The sequence below is a fragment of the Oxyura jamaicensis genome, chromosome 10 (genome assembly GCF_011077185.1).
Source record: "Oxyura jamaicensis isolate SHBP4307 breed ruddy duck chromosome 10, BPBGC_Ojam_1.0, whole genome shotgun sequence".
Taxonomy (NCBI): Eukaryota; Metazoa; Chordata; class Aves; order Anseriformes; family Anatidae; genus Oxyura; species Oxyura jamaicensis.
This window is the reverse complement of record NC_048902.1, coordinates 1,766,553-1,792,432: the sequence shown is the minus strand read 5'-3', so window position 1 is coordinate 1,792,432 and position 25,880 is coordinate 1,766,553. Positions and strand designations below refer to the sequence as shown.

Genomic DNA, 25,880 nt, shown 5'->3' with positions numbered 1-25,880 from the left:
ACAGTATTCTGTCTTTGCATGAGTGACTCTTAGTGGAGATATTCTTAGCCAATGCATTTCTTAAAACGAATAAAACCTTTAAGAACTACCAGTACAAATCTTTTAACTTGGCTTCATGGAAATGCCAAATTTAACACTTTTAAAGCTTCTGCCCTCAGCCTGCCCCTGTTCGGCTGTTTTTCTGACAGGAAGCCAACCCCTGGCTCCCACCACCTTCACGGTTTCTTTACCAGCCGTGTGTTGGGGGTGGAGAATCTTTTTTCTCCATTTTTTTTTCTCCAGATATTTTTTCTTTGCAATTTGACAAGCTCAGCTTCTCCCCCACCGCTGCCAGAAGAAAAATCCGCCCAACCACCGCCCCCACCAGAGCACTTTTGGGCCGGGACAAAAACGAGAAACACCCCGGTGAGCCCCGTCCCGCTCAGCGCCCTGCCCGGAAAAGGGGGCGGGGCCTCCCCTCACGGCCCTGCTGCCGCGAGCCCCGCCCACGCGAGCGCTTCCCGCCCACCGCTCTAGCCCCGCCTACCGAGCCCCGCCCACCGCGGCTCCCGGCGCAGCGCCCCCTGGCGGCCCAGCGCCGTGTCCCGCCGCGGGGCGGCCCCGGAAGCGGGCGCCGAGGTGGGCGCGGCCTGGTGGCGGGCCGGGCCCCTGGCTTCCGGGCGGCGCGCGGCGCCATGAGCGACGTGGTGGAGCGCACGCTGAGCGCGCTGCCCGCCCTGCTGGGCCCGCAGCAGCCCGCCGGCCCCGGCCGCCTGTCGGCCAGCTCGCGGCTCGGCAGCCTCATCAGGAGCATCACGGCGCTCACCTCCAAGCACGTACGCGCCGGGGCCCGCTTCCTTCCTCCTCGCCTCTCGCTCCGCGAAGGCTCCGGGTCCCCGGGGCTGCGGCTGGGTGGGCCCCGAGCCCGGCGGGGAACGTGCCCCCGCGTCGTGGGGGGCTGCGGGACCGCGGAACGTGGGCGGGTGTCGGCAGCGGTGCGCCGTGCCCGCGGCAGGGAGCGGGGCTCTGCCCTCGGTGGTGAGGGTGCCCTGGTGCTGAGCAGCCTGTGAGGGCCTCATAAACGAATAGCCGTTATTTATTTCATGTCCAGCCTCCAGAAGCATGCAAAGTTTAAAGTAAGATTAATTTATTTTTCTAGGAAGAAGAGAAGCTAATCCAGCAGGAGATAGCCAGTTTGAAAGCAATGGTTTCTGCCCCCACCACTACGCTTGTAAGTCCTGTTAGTCTGCAGGAGCAGCAGACGCAAAGGGAAGGAAACAATTGTACTGGGTCAGGCTGGGATGTTAACTTTTCCCTGCAGCAGCCCACACAGTGCTGCGCTCTGCACTTGGAGCTAGAACAGCAGTGGTCTCACACCGGTGTTGTGTCTGCTGCTGAGCAGTGCTGGCACAGCATCAGGACTCTCTCTGACCCTCCTAGGGGGTGGGCAAAAAGTGAGAAAGAAACATCATCAGGGCAGCTGACCTAACCCAACCAAAGGGATATTCCATACCATGTGGGGTCACACTCAGCAATAAAAGGTGGAAAAAGGAAGAAGAGGGGAGGGGTGGGCTCTCGTTGTGAAAACATCTGTCCTCCTCCCGAACACCGGCTACGTGCGTTGAGGCCCTGCTTCAAGGACATGGTCAAGCATTGCTCCTTTGTGGGAAGCAGAGAGTAATTTCTTTCCTCTGCACTTCCACACAGCCTTTACTTGTTTGGTTTTGTTATTCCCTTTCACCCTCCCTTTTCCCTTTTTTCTCTTTAGTTGAATTGTTTAATTAATAATATTTCCTTAATAATATTTTTTCCCCTTAATTAAATTATCCTCATCTCAACCCATGAGTTGTTCTTTCCTTTACTTCTTCCCCTCCTCATCTGAGGAGGGGGAGTCAGAGAGCGGTGTTCAGCTGCTTAGCACGGTAAAACCACCACAATGGTGCACCCTGCTCTTTTTGCCGAGTGAACACGTTATCTACAGCATAGGCACATACTCATCACCATTAAAAAGTACAGACGTCAATCTGTGTGGAGCCTGGTTAAAGCAGTGAGGGTGCTGTCCTTCTGTTCTTTGTTAACAAACTGGGGCAATATCATATTCAGAGTCCGGTCGTAGTGTGCTCTCCAATAATGTAGGAAAAAAGTTGTGTGATGAAGTATTTCTATCAATGTTCTCTGCAGTTGGACATGGTTCTTACAATTAATTTCTGCAGTGTCAGAAGCTCTGCTTTGTCATACGTTCTGTTGCTCATGTCTGAGTTGTAGGACTTGATGTATATGGCTGGTTTGGGTTAACTCGTGCAGATTTGAAGGGAAAAAATAAAATCTTACCTCATATATAGTGATAGCCCATCCTAGGTCAGTGTAGCGACTGGTTAAAGATTGTGTTAACAGTGTGGTATTTAACACTTCAGTTAACTTCATAATATTTTTTAAATTACTAATTTGATGTTGATTATATGCATGGTAATCCACGTTAGATAACAACTCTGAGGGACCTGTATGGAGAGTTCTGCTGTTGTGGCCAAAAATCACTATTGGTTCACAAAGCAATGTTCAGAACAACAACAAAATGAGAAACACCCTGCTTTTGTGTATGGATATATAGGAAATGGCTATGAACCTGCATATATTGCTATCAAACCCCTCCACTCCATTAGAGCTGGGAAGAAGAACATGAAACAAGGCTGACGGGAAACCTTCAATAATTTTTTTTTGGTATTTCAGAGGCTGATGAAAGAATGTATGGTGAGACTCATCTATTGTGAAATGCTGGGATACGAATCTTCCTTCGGATATATCCATGCAATCAAACTTGCACAGCAAGGAAACCTTTTGGAGAAAAGAGTTGGTATGTGTATGCTGTTGTAGCCCTGTAATATTTTCAGTGTTCTTAAAGTTTCGTAGAACTTATAAAAATACAGCTTATTCAAAGTGTTCTTCTACTTTCATGGTTTCATTGTGTAGTCTTTCCTCTTTCTGAAAATACCTAAATCCCTAGCTTGTGAACTTTTAGAACAGAAGGCAAGGGAAAATATTTTAAGTCACCAGTTGTTCTTCCAGTGTTTTGAAACGCAGCACTAATAAACAATTGATTTCCAAGAAACACAGTTAAAAACTAAATCCAAGCTAAATATGAGTTTCTGTTGGGATCGGACTTTGTTTTGAGCATTAGAGTACAAAGTTAGAAGAAACTGTTGATGTCAGACAATTACCGCCAGCACAGTACTGGTTTCCCAGCATTTACCTTGCAGATATTTCTTTAGAATTTTTGTAATGAGCTTATGGCCACTCTGCTAACAGCAATAGATGAAATATTTTTATCTGTTTTGGGGATTGTAATATTCTTTAGTTTAGAAACAGTTGTAAGAAATGAGTCAAATGGGGAGATCCTTAGAGCATAGGTGTAGAAGTTCTTGAGGAAATCTGAAAGGCTATCTCAGATTTCTTTGAATTTTCATGGAGCTGATTTCCTTGCCTGCCCATGTGGCTATAAAACATTTTCGAGCAGATTCTGTTTGATGTAGCTGTGAGCCTGTCTCATCTGGAGGTTTTCTTGCAGTTGCTGGTTCAACTGCCTAGTGAAGACATTTCTTCTTGTTTGCAGAGAAAATGGTTTAACTCCAAGCAATGCTATGTCTGCATACACAGAAGGAAGGCAGTGTCTTGCGGGATATGCTTGTTTGATATCCTTTGTTTGAATTTCATCTGGATCATCCACTCAAGTATTGGAGTTTCTGAGAAAATGTGTTACAAGTGATGCTTTAAATTTGCTTTTTCCCCAAATAATGAAAGCCAGTGCACAGATGCTCTGGTAGTGACTAAGATTTTCAATCCTCACCAAACCTGGGAGGGCAGGTGGTAAGCTGTTTAGAAGAAAACTTCATATGACCTCTGTAAGTGTCAAGAACCAGTGTGTCTTGTTATTAATCAGTTTAATCAGTTTGAGACATTTCCATGCTAGGGTTCCTTTTAGGTAGGTTTTGGTGAAGCAACTTTTTTTAATGAAGGGACTTAAAGTTCCCCAGACACAAAGAGCCCTTAAGCTTTGATCTGACAAACAGGTGTTATCAAGAGTGTATGTGGATTGTTTGTTTGTTTTGCTTTGCAGCTGTGTGTGATACATAAGGTTGATCTTCTCTGTTCTTGGTGCCATATACCAAGGTCTTCAAGGAACCATTGTCAGTTGATTCAATTAAGATATTATCAAGTTATTCTCTTAGCCATTATTAACCCCAATGAATGAAAGTGAACTACATTTTTAGAGGCTTGCTAAACTGATCAAGTGTAGCCACGAGCGGATAGGTTCAAGTGTCTGATAGTCTAGATGCTACAACTTAAGTTGTTCATTTTGATCTTTAAGTCCTAAAAGAGCCAAGCCTTTCCTGGCTAAGATCCACCTCTAATACAAATAATTACAGTATATGTCTGAGTGGTGACACACTCTGCTAGTCCCTGCTTTAACTCCCTTAGTTTGAAAGGAAGAGGATTTTCTTTCTCAGAAGAAAAAGGTTTCTGGCAGGCTTCTCTTCAGGGCTTTGGGAATTGTTTCTTCTTTGTTCATAAATAACCAGGGAGGCTTTGGCATAGAGTGGTGAAATAATGTTATGTTCAACTTGGAGAATTATATTTGAAACTGAACTTTATCTTTTGAAGAAGGAGAAACAAATATAAGGAAGTGCATTTGATTAGGAATATACTTTTGTCAGCAGAGGAGACATTCACTATGTAGGAAGTGATTTCTCATGATGTTCTTGACTGCTCTCTAGCTCCTAACAGTATCTTACTTCTCACAGCAAGTGGTTTCTTAGCCATTATTTATTGAGCTTTACTGGAACTTAAATACAGTAGGCTTGCTTGGAAAGAAAAGGAAGTCTTGATACTTAAAACATGAGCTACTGCCATCCATCAGTGGCTTTTTAACTATTTTTTTTTGAGTTAACTCTTCTTGTATTACAGACATGCTTAAGTTTTCTGTCTCGAAGTTGCTTATTGATTATAAGTAGTAATGGAGGCTGCTTTCTTTTATAGGTTACTTAGCTGTTTCTTTATTTCTCCATGAAAATCATGAACTGCTGCTTCTACTTGTCAACACAGTTGTGAAGGTACAGTGCTTTTGAAGGTTTGGAGGTTAACTAACCTTGGACCAATGTTTCCATTTTAAGCCATGCATCTCAGTTGTGTACTCACTAGTTACATCTTACTCTTTTTTGTTTAATCTTGGCATTCCTCTTACTGAATCTGTATTTTCTTAAATTTTACCCAGGAGAAATACCATCAAACTTTAAACTTTGCTTAGAGTTCTAAACTCCAGAAGGAGCTATGCGTACATATTGGAATGAATTGTTTTTAGTTGACATAAAGTATCTGTGGGCTTCCTTGAGTTATTTTGATAGTTTTGATAGAAACTGAAAACATGCTTTGGAGTGACACTGAAAATCCATTACCTAATAATATTTCATAGGTGTCATCTTCTGTATTAGTACATGGAGCAATTGTAACTTACATCCCTTATGTGTAGCTATTACTTTGATGTTCCAGTAGGCAGAAGTCATGGAAACTTATAGACTGAAAATGGTGCTTTTTTGCTGTTGTGATGGAAACCTTTTATAATCTTTATAAATCTGTTTTGAAACTGGTAGGGTTGTGGAAAGAAGTGATAGCTCTCCTCAAAACGCTAGACCAAAACGAGCACTAAAACCTCACTGTGGCAAATGGCTGGAGTAAATACTGATGTGAGCTGGAAATCTTAAGCATATTTAATTTGTTTTGAAAAATAATTCTAATCCTATTTCATGAATCCATCCGTGTTTCCTTTGATGTAAGGTTACAGTGAGCTGCATTTACTATTTTTAATTGTATCTGGGACAGATAGGGAATTTTTTAATTCTTTCTCATTTGTAGAATGTCATGTTTAATTTGCATTCTCTTTCTAGGGCATAGATAATGTCTTAATTTAGTGTAAAAGAATATGTAATTGGTACTGTTACTGAGCTTGCTCATCTTTTCTTTATAAATTGTTTGGGGTAGATCAGAGGCACTAGAGAACAGTGTTAACTTCAGTGTAAAGTGACTCATGTACTTCTCCAACTGGGGACTCAGTTTTACAATCATCGAACTGTTTCAGTAAGCAAATGCTGATGGTAGCTCTCTGTTGATCTCATAAATTTAGAATACAAACTTAGTTCTATAATGTGAGTGTGAGGAGTTGCTTGTTACTGTATAAAAGTAGGAAAGAGCCTGGTTAGCTCACTGAGAGATGACACTTCAAGTAGACAGTACCATGGCTGGCAGCAGGATGCTTGCTGTAGGTGAGCTGGATCCCGCCTTCTTGCAAAAAGTTTGGGCTATGTCTGTACAAAATTGAAGTCTAAATGAAAACTGTCTGTCTTATTTCCATGTTTGTAATAGGACCTACAGAGCACTAATCTTGTAGAGGTGTGCATGGCATTAACTGTTGTCAGCCAGATCTTTCCACGGGAGATGATTCCAGCTGTTCTTCCCTTAATAGAAGACAAGCTCCAACATTCGAAGTACGTATTCATTTACACAACTGCAAGTGGCCTTGTAAGGTTGAATGGCTTAAGCTTGTACGTGGTTTTAGTAAACTGTTTTTTCTCTGATTTGATCTTTTTGTCATTACTTTCAGAAGTTGTTCCTCTTAGTTTCTCTTGTATTCTTGTCTCATTTATTTGCACCCTTGACTGAGCACTGAACAAGTATTTTTTTTAATAACCACTTTTGATAGGTAAATGTAACTTACCTTGTCTGCTGGAGTCCTTTTAACAAACAGATGTAGGTATTTGTAGAGGAAGTGAAGAAGCTGACTGGGATCCTGTCATTGCTTGTTTTTTTTTTTCTTTTTTTTTTTTTTTTTTTAAAAAAAGCTCTTTCTATAAACCTTATCGGTTAAAGTTTATTAGCAGATATGCATAACCTTAATTTTATTGTTTATATTATCTCATACCTAGCGGATAATGTACTATGAGTAAGTTTACTGTAGAAATAAGAAGTGCAAGTTGTTTTGCTAAGTCAGGTACTTAAAGGATACAACATCTTGATTTTGTTTTGTGTAAACTCATTTCTCTCCAGGGAAATTATCCGAAGAAAGGCTGTTCAAGCTTTATATAAATTCTATCTCATTGCTCCTAACCAAGTCCAGCATATTCATGATAAGTTCCGGAAAGCCTTATGTGACAGGGATGTTGGAGTCATGGCTGCTTCTTTGCATATTTATCTTGAAATGATTAAGGTAGGCAAAGAATTAGAAGCACATCTAAACCCCAGCAGCTATTCATATGTTTCTGTGTTTGAGGCACACTATACTGTACAGAAGTGTTTTAGCAAAATCTTGCTTCAAAAATATATGTGTTAGACAAGTTAACTTACGTGATCATGGATATGTTGTATTTGTTCACACTAACTCTCAGTATAGTTTGACAGATTGACTTCTTGCATACTCCAAATGCTCAGTGTCATTGGCATCCTTAGCTAGAGACCAAGTTTAACTTCTGCAGTATGTTAAAGGGTTCACTGAAATTTGACTGTAATTTTTTTTTCCCTTGCCTTGAAGTTAAATTCACTCTTTTTTTGCAAAAGTGCAAGAAACAAATGCTTTAAAATGAGGAGCTTATAGATGTTCAGGGATGAGAGTAGAAGTTTCATTTAAAGAAATAAAATAGTGGCCACTTTGATTGTATTCAATTTATATGTTGTTGTTTGAGTTGCTATATTAAAGTATTTGAATTGTATTTCTTTCTTATGTAGGAAAACTCATCTGGATATAAGGACTTGACAGAGAGTTTTGTAATGATCCTGAAGCAGGTAGTGGGAGGAAAGCTTCCTGTTGACTTCAACTATCACAGTGTGCCAACGCCATGGTTACAGATTCAGCTTTTAAGAATATTAGGGCTGTTAGGAAAAGATGATCCAAGGTAACCAGGTCTTTCTCTGTAATTAATACTCTGAATGCACAAAGAATATAGTTCTGAACAGTATCTCATAGACAACCTTTCTGTCTCTTTGTAAAAGGATTTCAGAGTTGTTCTTTTCATGCATTAATTCATTATTAAGCAGTACATTGAGAAGATACTTCTTAAATAGAGAAATAAGTTTCTGAGCTTCTGGATTGGCTAAGCAATTAATTAAGGAATATTATTGAAATATGTTTTCTGAAAATTATGTTACGAGGTTATGAGACAACTGGGTAAAGTTCCACAGTAAAGATAATTTAAGAAATGGTATATTTCGTGAGTACCTAATTATCTGTGCTCTTTTTTTTTTTTACCCAAACACTTGTTTTTCTTGTGATATGCTAAAAAGGAAGCATTTTTCTTGTTATTTGGTAAATGTTTCTTTTGAAAGCTGCAAACATTGTTGGATGTTGTTTAGAGATAGCTTATAGAGTTCTAACATCTCAAACTGAATCTGTGGATACAAATAATTTGCATTGCAGATTTTCATATCGGTGTTTGGGCTGTTTGGAAATTAAGACTACATGCTGCAAATAAGAACTTTAAATATTTCTTGTTAAACAGGACAAGCGAATTGATGTATGATGTTCTGGATGAATCTTTAAGAAGAGCAGAAATAAATCATAATATTACATATGGTGGGTGAGGGTCTTTTATATAATTACCACTATTTGGAAAGCTTGAAAATGAGTACTTGATCATGCTAAATACATGTGCAGCACTTCTGAAAAATCTAATTGTTCTTAATGTACAACAAATGTATTCTTAGGTGTATGACTAGTAAATTGTAGAACAAGTGATATATTTGTGTCAGCAAAGTGTCTTATTACTGAAGTAAAACATATACTTATTTGGAGGGAATTCATCTTGACTGAAAAGCCTTTATCTTATGTTTGAGTTGCCCTTGCCCTTAAATACAGGAAATTAGCTTCTTCATGAAAGCTCTCAACATTGTCTAAGTTGAAATAAATAGTAAAAGAAAAATCCTAGTGATACGGTCCTGTTTATTAGAAATGCTTGGATCTTCAGCCGCTGATACTTGCTCTGCTCTAAGAAAGGCAGTACGTGTGCAAGTGACAGCATCAGTTCTTTACAGCTGTGTATGGCTATTTCTCTAGCAACAGTTAATTCTGTGAGTGTTGTTTTTATTCAGTGATAGTGGTGCCTATGAAAAGACGTTTTTGGTACACATCTCAGTTTAGAATTTTTAAAACGATGTTCATTTCATTATCCTTTCTGCAGGGAAAGCTGTATTGTTGCTAGAACAATATCAAAAGGAATAATTGCATTGTTAAGGTTTTCTAATAAGAAGCAGAGTAATTTATTTGGATTTTTCTTTGCCTTCCCTTCTGCAAGACTTCAGTGCATGTAAGCACCCAGATCTGATGTTCTAGAGCTCTGCACCTGAGAGCTGCTTCACAGTATATTAAGGACCGAAAAAGCTCCATCCCGTTATTTTATTGCTAAAGAAAAGCCCCATAGGTGATGCCAAAGTACCTGTGCTGATGGGATGGAGAGGAAATAGAGATATGTTTCATAACTGACTTTAAAAGGGGAATGGGGACCAGAGCTCTAGATCTAGTGTAATGCCTGCTTTGTACCTATTTTCTGAACATTGTGTAAGCGTTACTTCCACCAAAAAGGAGCGTAGGGAGGAAAGTATTATCTTGTAGTAAATAATAGGTGAGAAAGTACCTGTCATATGTTCTGTATATTCAGCTCATTGCTTCTGTGAGACAAGAACATACAAGATGCTGGGAAGAATGTTTCCTTATAATACAGACAGTTTGCACTTGGAGTTAGTAAGTTAAACCGTCGGCTTGTGTTAAGTGCTTAAGGGGGCAAAGTGAGCAGTTTATCATGATTTATTCAATGACAGAATTTAGGTATGTAACTCTTGTTCGTGTGCAATCAACTCTTTATAAAATATTACTCAGTGATACCAGATCAAAGAAGATGATAACTGATTATTCTTTTTTACACAAAGTCCTTAGTTTTTGTACGTTTCTTGCTTGTTGTAGGCAATTAACTTGGATTATTATTATTTTTTTTTTGTGTGCGCTATTCAGTTCTCTTCTACCTTTTTCTCAGCTATGCAAAGTTTTTAAACTCAGGAACAGATTTTCTCTTCTTGCGATGATTTAGGTTTACTGCCGTAACTAAGAAATCATGAATTAATGAAAAATATTTTGTCCCAAATCCTTAATCTAAAGCCTGTCAGAGTCTGCTCGCTTGAGCTATTATACGAGACTTCAAGGGTGGAAGAACTTTTAAAGACAAAGTTGTATGTGGAGTGACAAAGACTAATCAAATTAACCAGTGTCTGTGCATATGTATGTGTGTTATACATACCACAAGTAATATTAATTTAACAATATTAAATAATTTCATATTATAATACAAGAATGAATGAATATTAATAGATATAACAATCACTATAGTAATATTTAGGTATTAAATGAAAATATTTTAAAATATATTAAAGTATGTATATAAAAGGAGAGGGTCTTTCATCCTGTTATTACATAAGCAGGCACTCTGCAGTTCAGTTCAGCACTGCAGTTCCTTGTTACACTCAGTGAGCTGAAGCAGATCCAAATGCAAGGTGATGGAAATATGTAATCACTTAAATTATTCAAACACTTTTGTACATTGTAACTAAAATGTTGCATTAGTTTGGTTTTCTTTTTTGATTCTGTAAGAATTTAATCTCTTCTGTGGGCTTCAGACACCCAGTAAAAGTTGAGGTGCGTGTTGCTTTTGTGCAAAACATATTTGATTCAACATACACCTGAAGTGGTCCCCATGCCATTTTGTATTCTACTTTGTTCTCAACTCATTCTTTTTTTTGAGTAATGACAAATTGTCTGCCAAACTCTTCTTGCTTCACTGCATGTGTGTGGCAATATTTCAGCCACCTAAACCAGAATAACCATGATTTGCTCTTTTATGTTTCATGTTAGTGGATTATGAGAAAAGGAATATGTCTGCTGTTAGGATATGTAATCAAAGCTGTGCTACAGTGTTAGCTGTGTATTTCTAAGTTGAATGGAGTGTGCACAGTGAGAATATCCTTTGTTTGCAAAAACGAAATGTATTTGTGTACGAAGTATCTGCTTAAAAGATGAAATTATGGGTTACCCAGCTCTTTGGAAGTAGACACTTGAGTAAGGTATGAGACTGCTGGAAAATATTAAGTGGACTGCATTCAGCCTCGTAATTTTATCATACTAGCATGTCTGTTTGTTTGCTTGTTAAGTTTTACATAATAGAATTATTTAATACATACTATTTGCTTCTTTATCCCTAGCCATCTTGTTTGAATGTGTCCAAACAATTTATACAATTCACCCCAAATCTGACCTACTCGAAAAGGCTGCCAAGTGTATTGGAAAATTTGTTTTGTCACCCAAAATTAATTTGAAATACTTAGGTAAGAATGGTTTCATTAACAAGTTTTCAGTTTTGCCATAATGGTGCATATTCTTGTATATCATTTTCAATTGCTTATATTCTAGGTTTAAAGGCTCTAACCTGTGTTATTCAGCAGGATCCTAATCTGGCACTTCAGCACCAGATGACGATAATTGAATGTCTGGACCACCCAGATCCTATTATTAAAAGGGAGGTCAGTGAATTTTTCAGAAAACAACCAATGAAGTTACTGTGTAAGATGGGTGGTAAGCTTTCTAAAACGAATAGTGTAAAAAGCATATTGTGTCACATGAATATTGTTTATAACTGCTTGCTCTATCAGTACTTGAGACAAACTGTGCAGGTAAGAAGCATGCTTCATTTAAGACTTCCCCAGTAAAGACGCTTGTTCAATTTGGCATTGTGCTAAGGTGTTTTTGTTTTACCTGATTACTGTTTTGAGTCATCAGAACCAATCAAATCTATCTTTTGCTTTCTCTTTCAGACTTTAGAGATTCTTTATAGAATTACAAATGGACAGAATGTGATTGTCATAGTTCAGAAGATGCTTGACTACTTAAAAGAAAGCAAGGAAGAGTATGCTATCATCACCTTAGCTGGCAAAGTAGCAGAACTTGCTGAGAAATATCCTTTTATTTTTTAGAAGCCTTGAGTCAGAGCTCAGCCAATCGTTACATTTGTACCTTTCTAAGCATCTTTCACGATCTTTTTAATCAAGTTGTTATATCTGCGGTTTCCGCTCTTTCAAATGCAAAAAAATAAGCAAAAGAAAATTTGTATTAAAATGACTAGAGCGTTGTCTTTCTCTGGGAGTAATAGCACTCAAAGTTCTTCATTTTGGCTGTGGGCTTTAGTATTTAAACCTTGTATTTGCAGTTTAAAACTTGGAAGTCCTGTGCTACAGTATAGAGAGATGCCTCATTGCTATATTGAGTGCTGTTCTGTAATTGCGAGAACGATCTCCCTGCGAGGTAACTCTTACTGGTTTATAGATACGGAGATAACATTCTCATGGAAACAAAGATTGATCAACTATGCATGAAAGATAAATGATGGCTAGGCATTCGGTATATGGTGGGTGTTGCTGTGAGACTTGCCATTGCTTGATTCTCTGTGTGTATTCTTGTCTGATATTTGGCTTTTAAGCTGTTCATAGTGGGGAAGTACCTTACCATTCCGTTTGTATGCTGCATGGCACAAACAGTAATACAAAAACAAAACAGCCAACAAACAAACATGCTGTACTCATTTGTCTGTACTGCTGAAATTTTCCATTCAGTGGTGTGCATTTTCAGGATTTGTTTGAGGATAGGCAAAATAATGTTTCTTAACCTCCAGAGTTAGTAAAGGCTATTCAAATTTTAAATATATAAAAAGCAACATTGCTTTCTATGGAGTACTTCTAAATGTTTATTTTTCTTCAGTAAAACAACAGCAAAATGCTGCTGAAAAGAGGAGCCAATCTATCATTGATCAAATAATATTTGATAAACTCAAAAAAAAAAAAGGTTCTAGAAAGCTAGCATGGGACAAGTGTGAGCTTGAAATACAACAGAGCAGGTTTTCAGTACTAAGCCCTTGTGTGAATGTCTCCCTCCTGCGTGAAGTCTGCTTAAACCATTCTTTTTAAGTCTATTGTGTATTTATTCAGTCACAACTTAAGATGGATTGATTAGCAAACTAAAAAGGAAAAAAAAAAAGTTATGCCTTAGCACTTAATTCCTTAGCATCTGGACAGGTATGCCCCTGACAACGGGTGGTTCATCCAAACAATGAATGCAGTGTTTTCGGTTGGAGGTGATGCTCTGCATCCTGACATCCCAAACAACTTTCTGAGGCTTTTGGCTGAAGGTAACTCACCGAGTGCTCTGAAGAATTATATCTGTTACTTAATTGTCTGACTTGTTTTCTTAAAAAGAAAGCTTTGACATAGTAGTTGATGCAGGTGGCATTTGCGTTTCAAGCAAGAGATGCATTGTTTTCCTCTCTAGGATTTGATGATAGAAAAGAAGATGAACAGCTACGGACGTACGCAGTACGGTCTTATTTGACATTACTTGAAGAGGAAAGTACATTCTATCCACAGAAATTCCTACAAGTCATGAGCTGGGTAAGGTAGACACATGGTGAAAACTGAGTACACAGATGTGAACAAACTGTCAAAGGTGGTGATGTTTTTAATAAATGTTTTTAACTTCTATTTTTAGTAATGATTATTGTATTTTTACTTGAAGTCGAGATGATACACTGAAACATAATGACCTCTTCTGGTGCATGACAACTATTTAGCTTGTCCTGGTTTATCACAACGCTGATGTGCTTCCTTTCAAGGCAGTTTACTTAGCCATACAAATCTGCCTGCATGCTGGGAGCCTTTCTGTCTGTATCAGAGTTAGGCAAGATGTGGTTATGAAAAGCAGTTTTAGCCTTGTAGTTAACTGTCAGAGTCCTGTGATAATATTCTTTGGCACTTGTTTAATATTCAGCTACTGTCCAAAGAAGAGGCTGCAGTATGAGCAAACCATTTTTGTAAGGGCCTAGTCACTGCTTAGCTTTCTTTCTGAACAGCTATTTGATCTTCAGGAAACTCAGAGTTTGAAATTACAGAGATAAACACACAGATTGTCTCAAGCATTTGCCATGATAGAGAAATCATATAGAATGTTTCTAAGCAGTTTGGAGACAGTCAATTGTGTAGGCTTGATAGAGCTGTCTTTCTGCAGTATGGAATGCCTTCGTGGTATGCAGTTGGATGTTCAGATTGCTTTTCTGATGCAGATTGGAGCAGTTGGAGCCAACATGGTGGTAATGACTACTGTGCTGTTATGTGTCAGTTACTTAGTGTAGGCAGCTTTTAAAGTGAAAAAAATGTTAAAAAATAAATGCTAGGAGTCCAAACCTGGTAGAGAGGTATCCCCTTACACAGGATCCCTTGCTTTTATTTTATTTGAGTAGGAAGTTCTAAGATCTTAGTTATTTCAGCATCTGTGATACTTCTTCGAATGTGAGGTGGATTTTGTGTTACTGTTTGTTCCTACATACTAACTTAAAAACCGAACGCACTGCTGTGTCAAAGTGTGTATTTTCTCTGTTCGTTGTACATAGGTTTTGGGGGAATATTCCAGTCTTGCTACCGATGTTGATCCAGAAATTATTTTGACAAGGCTACACAGCTTGCTGAAGAAGACTTTTGTGACCTCTGACACTAAAGCATGGATTATGGCTGCAGTCACCAAGATAGCATCACGCACTTCCTGCTCTAAAACAATTGACAAACTAATCAAAGAATTCAGTAGCTCTCTAGACACTTGCATGAGACAACATGCCTTTGAATTGAAACATCTCTGTGAAGACCAAGTATTGATGAAAAACTTGCTTCCGTTTGATGCTAGTTGCAATGACATGGTGGTAAGATCGCTGCAGTGTGTTGTTCCTGAACTAATTTGTAGTTCTAGGGGGTTAAGTATTGGGCAGAAGGTGTTTTCAAAGTGAATTATTTGACAGTTCTGACTAGTGTCAGTGTTTAGTCTCCTTAAAGTGGGTTTTGAGAAATACATTTTTTCAGATGTGATGAATCTTTGGCTCTATCATTCGGTACAGAACATGGTATTTAGTAAGCTGAAGTAGCTTTAATAAAATTCCAACTGCATACACTGATGTTGTTTTATAGGTAGACCTGTTTTAGTGATATGGTACAGGTTTCTAATTAAAATGTTTTGCTTCCCATTTAGAAACCAGTAGTATTTGCACTGGAATGTCCATAGTAAATGAGGGAAAATAGTATTGATATTGCTGGTGTTTTAGAGTGGGTCTCTTTTTTTTTTTTTGACTTCAGTATTTTTGTACAATGGTGGGTCAACCGCTTTGAGAAAACTCCCCTCTGTGCTTTTTTCTTTTTTAGACAAATGTCAATGTTGGAAGAGCTAATTTAAGTTACAAATCTTTTTCAACATACTTGCTTAATAATTTCTGTACACAAAACATTTTCATAGGCCTGAGGAATACAGCAGCTTTACTAGTAGGTATGGGAAGTAAGACAGAAGATCCTAATCCTGCTGTTAAGACAGTTTTCTTCTGGTAATGTTGGGCTTGTGTATAGGAAATATGTTCATTGTTTTCTCATTTGTCTTAATTCTGCGTAGGTAGATGCTTCCTTATCTTTTCTGGATGGGTTTGTGGCTGAGGGACTTAGCCGTGGTGCAGCGCCATATAAGCCTCATCACCAGAGACAAGAGGAGAAGCTTTCTCAGGAAAAAGGTGACTGCAGAACTTCCATTTTACAGTCCAGTGTCCTCAATGTTCTTACATTTTTGCAGTGAAAACATTGTAAGAAATAGATTGAATTGCTGTTTTTTCTCAGTAATCACAAGTGTTGATTAGCATCTTCCACTGGTTTAGAAATCTAGGAGGTAAGGTAGAGGTTAGGAAGAATGTTCATAACTATTCTGGAAAGTGACTTTAAGTTTATTTTGACATTCTTTATAGTTAACCAATTTTTACACGTTGGTAGCGTTTGAATCTGAATATGGCTGCTGATTATCACAAAGCCCCTTGTATCCATTCCTTCTTGATTTTTTATGGAATGGGACACTTCCTTGTGCTTAGTATTGTCTCCTCCTTTGTCAGGAGACCTCTCTCATCCCAGATACGCAGCAGTTCTTCCTTGTGTCTTTATTTGGGAAGAAGAAAGTGTAGGGCTGAGTGGAGATGAGAGAAAGGGACTGTGCACCCATTAGTAGTTTCAGGGCTGTAGTGAAGAGTCTGTGCTCTGCTTCTTACATAACAATGACTGTTTATGTTAAGTTATAGTCCAAAACAATTTTTAGAAGGTATTCAGACACACGTTTTGATTGGTAAAGCATGGGTAAGGTGGGTGGTCCTGCATCCTGATTTTCCAGTCTTACTGAAAGCAAGTTATCACCCAAGGTGTCAAGAATGTTTGCAAAACAGATGGTGATACATGGACATGCTGCTGTGGACTCAAAAATGTGTTACGTAGGTGCATGAATAAATGGAAAAGCTTATTTATTTAGATCTGGTGCAGTATTTCCCTCTACAGATAGTAAGGATTGGCAGTTGTTTTAGCGATACTCCGTAAAGTCGCTTGTTCTGTATGATTGTAGTAATTAAAATGGTAACATTTAAAATCAGGTGCTACCAAATCAATACATGTTTTTAGATACATCCTTTTGTGTCTAAATGGAAGTTACTTCAGAGTGGACACATCTGTTTTTAACGAGGATAGGATCCTGACTGGGAAGCTTGAGACGTGTAGTAGTCCAGCTTATCAATTTTCAGAAAAAAAAATCTTACTTTTTGTGCCTTACTATAATTCTAAAAGATTGTCTGTCTTGCAGCTCTGAATTTTGAACCGTATGGATTATCATTTGCTTCAAGTGTGTCCTCATCTGGCATCACTGGTAGACAGTCCCCCACTGGTTTATCTTTTGGGTCTGATACGTCGGGTAACAGTGCTGAGACTGGGCATAAAGAGTGAGTTGCTTTGCATTTTAAATGAAGTCCATTTAAACTTGTGTCCGTGTCATTATCATATGCCTTTGCTGCCTCTTTGCTTCATTAAATGGAACTAAAGAATACAGTTTAACTTGGAAACCTCTATCATGTAGGAAGAAATGTAGGATAGCATCTTCACTGAAATAACTAGAAAATAGGTTCACAGTTAAACTGTTTTTTCATGTTCTTCATGAGCAACAGCTTAAATGATAATGCAGTAAAACTGAGACAGGATTAACTGATGATTAAGTATTTTTTCTGGATTCTTTCAGTTTTTTATAGGCCACGTTTGCTTTTTATGGGCTTGAAGTAACGTGCCTTTTAAGGAAACCTTCTTAGTTCAAAATAAGGCTAAGATGTGCAGTGTAAGATACTCTTTAAGTTTTGGAACAGTACAAATAAATGCAATCTTTGTAGTTCCATAAAAATTAGTGACATCATTTATACACTGGTAGATGGGCATACAGGAAACCGTGAAAGCTTTCTTGAGTTTTTCAACCAGCTTGTGTAAAAAAAAATAAATGAGTGAGGCTTTTAGGTGAGAGTTGCAGCACTTAGCCTGTGTCTGAATTTACCTCTATTGGAGTTCAGGGTGTACCAGAACTTGAACACATCTTACAAAAAATACTTTCTAAGTCTCATAACTTTCAGCCTCTTATGTTAACATTAACTTACATTGTTTTAAAGAATCAGCAGTGGAACTATTTAAAGATACTTAGAGATTCCCATAGTTTTTCTCCTGGAGAGAATTACAGATACTCTGTTGCTTTTATTCACTCTGAAAATGTTATTCAAGCATGCTATAAAAGTAGTCTGAAACTCGGAGCTGACATATCCTAGGTTCTATTTGCATTTGCAGGATGCTTTAAGTGATGAATGATTAACATAGAACTTTATGCAGATAGAAAAGCATTTCTGTTCCACGGCTCCCTGTGTATATTAAAGTACCAAACCTGCAGATGGTGTTCAGAGCAGAGTGCTGGCATGCTTTTATGAAAATGATGTTCACACAGTCCTGTTTTGTTTGCTTTTTTTTAGGACAAATACTCTGAAACTTGAGGGAATAAGGAAGTTGTGGGGCAAAGAAGGTTATCTTCCAAAGAAAGAAAGCAAAGCTGAGAAACCAGATGAGCCACAGGCTGCTTCTTGTGGCAACTTATTAGCAGGACGGGTGACTGATCCTCCTGCATCTCAGTCTGATCAAGGTTCCAGCCTCTCTGAGGAAGAAAAAGAAAAGCAGCAGTTGGCATCGACATTGTTTGTTGGGCTGGGATCAAATGCTAGTGTCAGTCTGGTAAGTGATTCTTCTGTGACTTACCAGCCTGAAGTTGGTATTTAACATTATTTACAATTAAAAATACTGTTATGCAAATAGAGATCAAGTCAGCATTTTGGAAAGCTAGGTGAATGATCCATGTCATTGAAAAACGATATGAAATGACCTTTATAATCTGATACCTTGTTATGAACGTGAAACTCGTTGGATACTACGTGGTCAAACAACCTCTGAAGTAGATTTCATTCAGTGACTAGAACTTCTGTTTACCTTCAGGTTTTGTTTTCAGTTTTCACTAACAGCTGTTCTTTGACCCAGTTGTGCAGAGCTGCTGGCAGTCATTTGGCTGTAAAGCTAGTGTGGCATCCTATTTCAACACCTTTTTTATTTATGGATGATAATGATGTGAAAGATTGAAGAATTCACCATGAAGTAATCTTTATAAGACTAGCATTATCAAATCATATCACTCACATTTTGGCATTTATTAATTGTTTTAACCAGAAAATGTTGACCTGCAGCTGCTTTTAATAAGAACTGTCAGTTTGTTGTGGAGAACCCAGCATCATTCTTGCATTATAGGCTAATCCAACACCCCTTAAGAAATTTAACAAAAGCCTGTTACTAGATCCATTAACATGTCTGCAATCTATTTGTATTTGTCATCTGAACTGATTTGTTGGTCATTATTTGCCTTTGCTGCTTCTGTTTCATTGTAAAGTTACACCGCATATTGCTGGAAGCTCCCTCCATCTCCCATTTTTTTTCTTTTTCAGATGGGGAAAACGGATGTGGCTACTCAGAAGTTCAAAAGAAAATCAAAGATAAATGAAACCCAAAACAGTGAGGAGGCATCAGACATCCAGAACAGTGCTGCTTCAGCTCTTGGTCCCTTACTTGATACAGTGCCTGTTAACAGGGAAGACTGTGAGGGAAATAAACACACAAGATTAAGAAAACCTTCCCTCTGTTCTTCAGATACTGTGGAAGATAACTTAGCATTTGAAACACCTCAGTCCCTTAAGAAGCCTGGGCTGGATGACAGCCTACTGTCTGAAAGTCTATCACCATTGTCTTTGTTTGCCGATAGTAATATTGAAATTTTTCAGCCTTCTCCAAGTGCTTTGTGTGAAAGTGCCAACAAAACATTGTTGGTCCCTTCCTTACCAAAAGAACTAGAAGAGCTCCCTCACTCCGAAGTAGTGGAACTTTGTCAGAGTGATGCCATAGCTCTGTATTTATGTAAGGTGTGGAAAGATGACTCTTTGTTGCTCGCTGTGTTTGCTTCAAATAAAAAGAGTTCTGCACTTAATGCTGTGACCTTAGTGTTTGAAAAAGCAGAACACTTTCAGGTAAGAAACCTAGTTTCTGTTATTTCAAATTTACTTGGAGCTTTTTGCTTTTGTTTGCATTTCAGTGTGTCATACTTAGTTTAATATAATAGATGTGCCCTTTTCCCTAAACATGTCCTTAAAACCTGTGCTATGGCTCGTACTGACCTCCGAAAGGGTAATGAAAGAAGTCTCAGTACTAAACTTAAAATGTCATTTGATTTAGCATCTCAGTTTTCTTACTCACTTTGATTTCATTTTCTACTGTTTGCTTCTCTGTAACAAATGTGTATGATTCTTCAGTTCTGAATTCAGCTTCTTCTTTCAGTTTGAAACTGAATGCAAGGCTAACCAGCAACACTCAGAATGGTATGACCTGAGTTGCCAGAAAAATCACCAACTTTATTGCTGTGGCAATTGGGCGCGTGCGGTCACTATTTGTATTTATCTGGTAGGCAGACTTGTGAAGGAAGAAACTGCATCATAAAACTGTGAAGCTGTGGTTTTCTTTTCAGAGACCTCAGTTATATTTTATTCTTGTTCTTACGCATGTGGCTGATGTTGGGGAGGAGTCAGTTTATTTTTGAGATCAGCTACATCTGGGATTTAAATACAGCTGGTAAAAGCATGTGATTGCCTCGAACAAAACTTTTTAAAAGCTGTTTAAGAAACATACATTGGCATGACTCCATGAATTTTACTGGAAGAAGGGCAGAATTATAAAACCTCTTGCAGACACTCAGCAAGTGATAACAGGACAAAAATTAAGTCAAATGTTTGGTTTATAATTGACTTAACCAATTAGCAGTTCCTCAGTTATGAAGCCTTTTTCCTTCTGATTTCTAGCGTGTATCCTGTCTGCCATAGCACTGATAGGAAATGAACATCTAGTGTTTGTTTTTTTCCTAGTAATTCGTTTAATATTCCTATCTGTGGTTGTGGTCTATGTTGCTAGTTTGTTTGGAGAGGCCAAGGACTGCTGAGCAGTCTTTAAGTTATCCTCGTTATTGGGGATGATTTCTCAACAGTCTGCTTTTATTACGTAATGGAAGCTGCTTTGGGTATGTTGCAATGCTTCTTGCTTTTATATATTAGTTTAGTTTGGGACTGAACTACAGAATTCAGGTTCTGCCTCTCAGAGCAATCACTCAGGAGAAAAAAAAAAAAGGCGAAATGGCAAGAAGAGATCAATTTCCTCAGTTTTAATTCTCATAATGCTTTTGTAGATGCTAATGATTATCCTTGATGAGAACTGGGGAATGGTAGCTCTGTTTGCTGGCCACGGTAGTCCAAGAAAAATCAATTGAAATAAAAAGCACGTACACAGTACACAGTTTTATGGCTGTACCTGAGCCCTTCCCACAACTTGACAAGCAGTACTGAAATACTATACATTCCTTTTGGAAATGCAGATTCTGGGGAGTCCTGCCCACCAGTTCTCTGTAATTGAAGCTCAGAGCGTGGAACATTGCCAGAAATGTGTTTGGATGGACAAAATCTGTACACAGGGAATTCTTCCTGGCTCCATTAGTTACCAGTCAGAGATGGAATCTTGCCTTGAATTTTCAGTAACTTTATCATTGTTGGATTTCATCAGGTAAATAAGTTGCAGTTTTTTTTTTAAGTGTGTTCAAATAAGTATTAGTCAAGTACAGGATGGTTTGGGTGCTGACTATGAAAATACAAGGCCTCATCTTGAGCAGCTAGTTTTAATCCAACAGAAATGACTGCTAATAATAATAGTAATTTGTTAGTTTCATACTTTAAAAAAGAAAAAGGGGGGTGGTGGTGGTCCAGGAAGAAGTACAAGCCCAGAAGGCATGCTGACTGTAGCTGCACGTTGGAATAGTCTTGAAATGTGGAATGTGGTTTTGAGAACTAAATGAACAGGAGGGTAAGAAGGGCATGCTCTTTTAAAGTACCACAAAATATAAATGTGTCTGCTCAAATCACTTAATTTCAGTTACAGAGTCGCATACATCATGTGAGGAAGTAGACAACTCTTGCGTGGGGGGGAGTATTCTTTTCAGTACGCTTTTTGCTAGACGAACTTCTTCAGTGGGCAGGTCATTCACTTTGGTCTTTTACTTATGTAGAATAATCTATTCCTTGCTTTAGATTTCTGAATTTTAAAACAATAGAAACTTCTTAACAATAAGCTGGGAAGAGCAGTGGTTTCCTTGAACTAATCTGCATTTGTTTGTTGCTTGCTCTGTTCAGTTGCTTTTGGATATGGAATTTATTTTTAGGAGACCAAACTTATTCTTCAGAATTTATTTTACTATGATTTGTGCTGATCTTTAGGCCAATGGAAATGACTACAGAAGACTTCGGGCAACTGTGGTTGTCCCTTTCCAATGATGTGAAACAGAATATAAAACTGGCGCCTTCTCAAGATTCCCTCTCAGCAGCTCTGCGTATGCTGCAAGAGAAGCTGAAACTCCACATCGTAGATATTATAGGTGAGTGAAAATACACCGTAAGGTTGCTTACAACCATTTTTCCTAGGAAAACAAATACATAGAGGCAGGTACCTTACGGTTCAAGGCAGTGAACATCTGGGTGTGTGCTGAATGCAGGGATGCTCTCCTAAGGACTTCATGGGCCTTACTCAGACCTTTGTGAAGGTTGATGGCAAGGTACAAGTGTACAGGAAACAACAGATTTTACAAGGGAGCAACCAATTCCACTGAAGAGCTTCAGACAGGACAAAAATGTGGGAAAGAAAAAATTCAACAAATGAATCTGGAATTACATGCAGGAGGCATACATTTTTGGGGATGAAGAACGGGGATGAGAGAAGAAGAGAACAGAAGCTTGAGAGAAAAATAGTTTTTGTGAAGTATTCTATAGCTATATCTAATTGTTCTTTCATTTTTTTCTCTGACCTCTGTTGTTTTAAGGTAATGAGGGGATACTGGCATGCCAGCTGCTTCCATCCGTGCCCTGTCTGCTGCACTGTCGTACATACTCAGGGATGCTGGCCTTGTGGTTCAGATCACCTTGTTCAGCTCTTCCAGATGGTCTGCTCTATCAGTGTCAAAAGGTGATGGAAGAATCCTAGTACCAGTAGTGCCTGCCTTAACTTAACTGGTTTGTGAAAAGCAAATGGAAGATTGCCATAGCTGCACTGATAACTACCAAAGCTAAGTTAAGATACTGCTTTTCAGAAGTATTAAACTTTCTTCCAAATGGCATATGTCATACGGACTTGTGGGGGAAGAACGATGACCTAACATATGCCTGCAAAAACATGCTCAGGACTGTACAGTGACTAATCCATTAAAGCATCGTTACCTGTTTGAGTGTAATGTACATTTCTTAATTTTATTGTAAATGACTGAAAGTATTTATTTTCATTACGCAGCTTTTGTAGATGTCAACTCTTATTTCTCATAGCAACTATTTAAATATAATTTTAAAGAAAATAGATCTGTTATGTGCTCAGACTTGAACACTTACCAGGATCACCTGATAATTTTGAGAACTTTTCTAAAATTGTTTTTAAACATTGCTGGCAACAAGACACCTAACAAGACAAGTAACTTACATAGCAACACAATCATCCGTTCAAAATAAGATTTGAGTAACCCCTCATGACCTTTGCTTCCCATTTCAGTGTTGACATCTAAGTAGGGTCTTTGTAGGAGGCAGGCATGTGAAATTGTATGGAAGCACCTCGGGTATGATCTGAGGCTCTTCAGGAGACTCTCTGGCTGCAGTTCTTCCTGCTGCATGTTTCTTCAGGGCTCTACAGCAGTCACTGAATCTGGGGTATGTCCAGAGATGGACTGTGTAGATCAAGTCTGAGAGCAGTGAGCTGGGGTAGTTGGATTGTGGGTGTGTTCACTGCCCGTCAGTCTTAATCATGTGTATTTAATCTGGCTTCTATCTCCGTCTGTGAAAATTTATGTGGAGGGAACTCTCATTTTTATTTTCTAATTATTAATAGTTTGAGTATGACTGAGAATGACAGATGTGATGTGTGTGTCTACTAGCTGCAGTAAGGCATACGAGATCTAAATCGTCCAGCAATCATGATAAATGTTTGGATTGTCTTCTTTTCTTCCTGAAACAACTTCAGCCTTGAAAATCCAGCAATCTTTATTTAGACATTAAATGAGATCTTTAGTACTTTAAAATTTATAATTGCTTCTGTTTTTATTTTAAAACGTGACAGGACAGACAGTACAGACGTGGTGTAAATGGATTCTACAGTAGAATTGTCTCCATGTATACTAACATGAAATTGAATGCTAACAAGGAAATTCTTTTGTTATCTTTCAGTTTTATTGATTCTCACCCAATGAGCACTGGTTGTAAAGGAAAATAAAGTATTTTTTGTTAGTGTTTTGGTAAATGGTCATGAAATCACCATAAGAATGTTAATGTGTGCTGACGGTTTCTTTTTTAAGTCAAGGCACTTGTAGTATTACAGTCCCAGCTCCTTTTTATTGCTGTTTCAGTACTTCCTTGTTGAGAAATCTGAAGTGCACTGAACCTGTAAATATACTTAATGTTGTGCGTCCTTTATGTTAATGTTTACTTGTCACTTTGAGACAGTTTATATAAATGAAAACTGATTTATAGTGGAATAACTTCCAGCCAACTGTTTCTCTGCTGGTAAATCAGACTTGTTATGCAATTAGACTTTTGTAAGTACATGAACTGTAATGGAAGTCTCTGTTTCTGGCCTTATGCATTTAAACCATTGCAGCATGGAGTTGTTCAATGTCCTACTGTTTAAAAAGTAAAAAGAAAAAAATGCTTTCTGTAACTCATGTAAGTGCTCTCTATGACATTTTTCACTGTATGAATACTGTACGTTAAGCTGTAACTATTCAGTTCTAAATGTTGTGCTTACATCACATAAAGGGTTTTGCAGGATTTCTACCTGTGCTAGTCTTTATTTCTAGAGTGCCCAGCACATAATTTTCCTAATCTATCACCATCTTGTGATGGTTTTACTCGAGTGGGCAGCCGAGCTACACCACAATCGCTCTCTCACTCCTCCCCTCCTCAAAGAGGAAGGGGGAGAAAAGACAACACAAAGAGCTCGAGGTTTGAGATGAGAATGATTTAATTAAAGGGAAGGGGAATGGGGAGAAAAAGAAACAAAAGAAACAACAAGGCCGTGTGGAAGCACAGAGAGAGGAAAAAATAAGTTATTCTCTACTTCCCATCAACGAGCGATGTTCGGCCACGTCCTGGGAAGCAGGGCCTCAAAACGCATACCGGTTGTTCAGGAGAGACCCTCCCCCACGAGAGCCCCCCTTTTATTGCTGAGTGTGACATCAGGTGTTATGGAATATCCCTTTGGTTGGTTTAGGTCAGCTGCCCTGGTGATGTCCCCTTCCCATCAATTGCCCACCCCCAGCCTGCTGGCTCTTGGGGGCTTGGAGGGAGTTCTGATGTTGTGCCAGTGCTATGCAGCAATAGACACAACACTGGAGTGATAGCAGTGCTCTTCCAGCTACGAGTGCAGAGCACAGCACTGTGTGGGCTGCTGCAGGGAAAGGTGACTCCATCCCAGACAGACCCAACACACATCTTTACCTTTCTTGTAGTTTAATAAAACAAACAAAAACCACACACGAAGAAGCTTGATAGTCATTAAACATTTTTTGAAGTTCCTGGCTAAGGTCTCAAACCTTGCAATCTGTCCTTCTATGCCTTTTTCTGCATCCTTTGCCTTACAGTTATATTCCTCACACTTAAGAAAAATTAAATGCTTTTCCTACACAGGACTGAGATTTCTAGAGTGAGTAACATCCATTACACTGAAGGCTGAAGGGGCAAACTGGTAAGGGAGCGAGCACCTACATTAACAGCTGTATTAACACCTGAATGGATAGGATCAGACAATGTCTGAGAGCAGGTCCTGGCAAAAATGCAGCCATGTAGAATCTTGTTTGCAATTTTACTAAGTAGTGAGCTTTGGGCTTGACCTTTAACCCCTGTGCATGTCTTGGTAAAGCAGTGCTGCAGTGTACTTGCCTAGAATTTCTTGGGTTGAGAGATGTGAAATAGGCAGGGAGTTTGTTTAAACTTTAAGAGGGAATATGTGTGTTGGGTTCTGTTCTTTGTGACTTGTTAGGTCTTGAAGGATTAACACATTTTCTGGGAAAATGAAATAAAATGTGTACAAGTAGGCCAGAAAGAACAGAGCACATAATCCTGTTAGCATGAAGGTTTTCTCTTTCAAGAAGGATCTAGAAGCTGTTCAGAGCCTACCGACCTTTCTGAAATGGCAGTTGGACAGTGTTTTGCATAAAAACCCCAGGTAGCAGGAGCCTCCACTGTTTTACTGCTGTGTGCCATGGGCATCTTGGAGTTCAGACCGTTTTGGAGTCAACATGAAATTATCATATG

General features: G+C 38.7%; 1 protein-coding gene across 2 annotated transcripts; it reads left to right on the top strand.

The window, feature by feature from the left end:
- Positions 1 to 615: 615 nt before the first annotated feature.
- On the top strand, positions 616 to 24,395 carry AP4E1 (adaptor related protein complex 4 subunit epsilon 1). 2 transcript variants are annotated; one of them, XM_035335830.1, is made up of 21 exons: positions 616 to 815; positions 1,139 to 1,210; positions 2,707 to 2,830; positions 5,011 to 5,084; positions 6,391 to 6,512; positions 7,072 to 7,231; positions 7,747 to 7,913; positions 8,517 to 8,590; positions 11,263 to 11,385; positions 11,471 to 11,580; positions 11,872 to 12,011; positions 13,126 to 13,238; positions 13,379 to 13,497; positions 14,493 to 14,795; positions 15,530 to 15,644; positions 16,745 to 16,880; positions 17,940 to 18,195; positions 18,954 to 19,529; positions 20,921 to 21,105; positions 21,813 to 21,970; positions 22,412 to 24,395. In XM_035335830.1, the coding sequence occupies exons 1-21, from the start codon at positions 675 to 677 to the stop codon at positions 22,570 to 22,572; spliced, it is 3,429 nt and encodes a 1,142-aa protein (XP_035191721.1). In that variant the 5' UTR covers positions 616 to 674; the 3' UTR covers positions 22,573 to 24,395. The 2 variants fall into 2 exon arrangements, with proteins under 2 accessions (XP_035191721.1, XP_035191722.1); XM_035335831.1 differs by lacking the exons at positions 616 to 815; positions 1,139 to 1,210 and adding an exon at positions 3,587 to 3,840.
- The last annotated feature ends 1,485 nt before the right edge of the window (positions 24,396 to 25,880 follow it).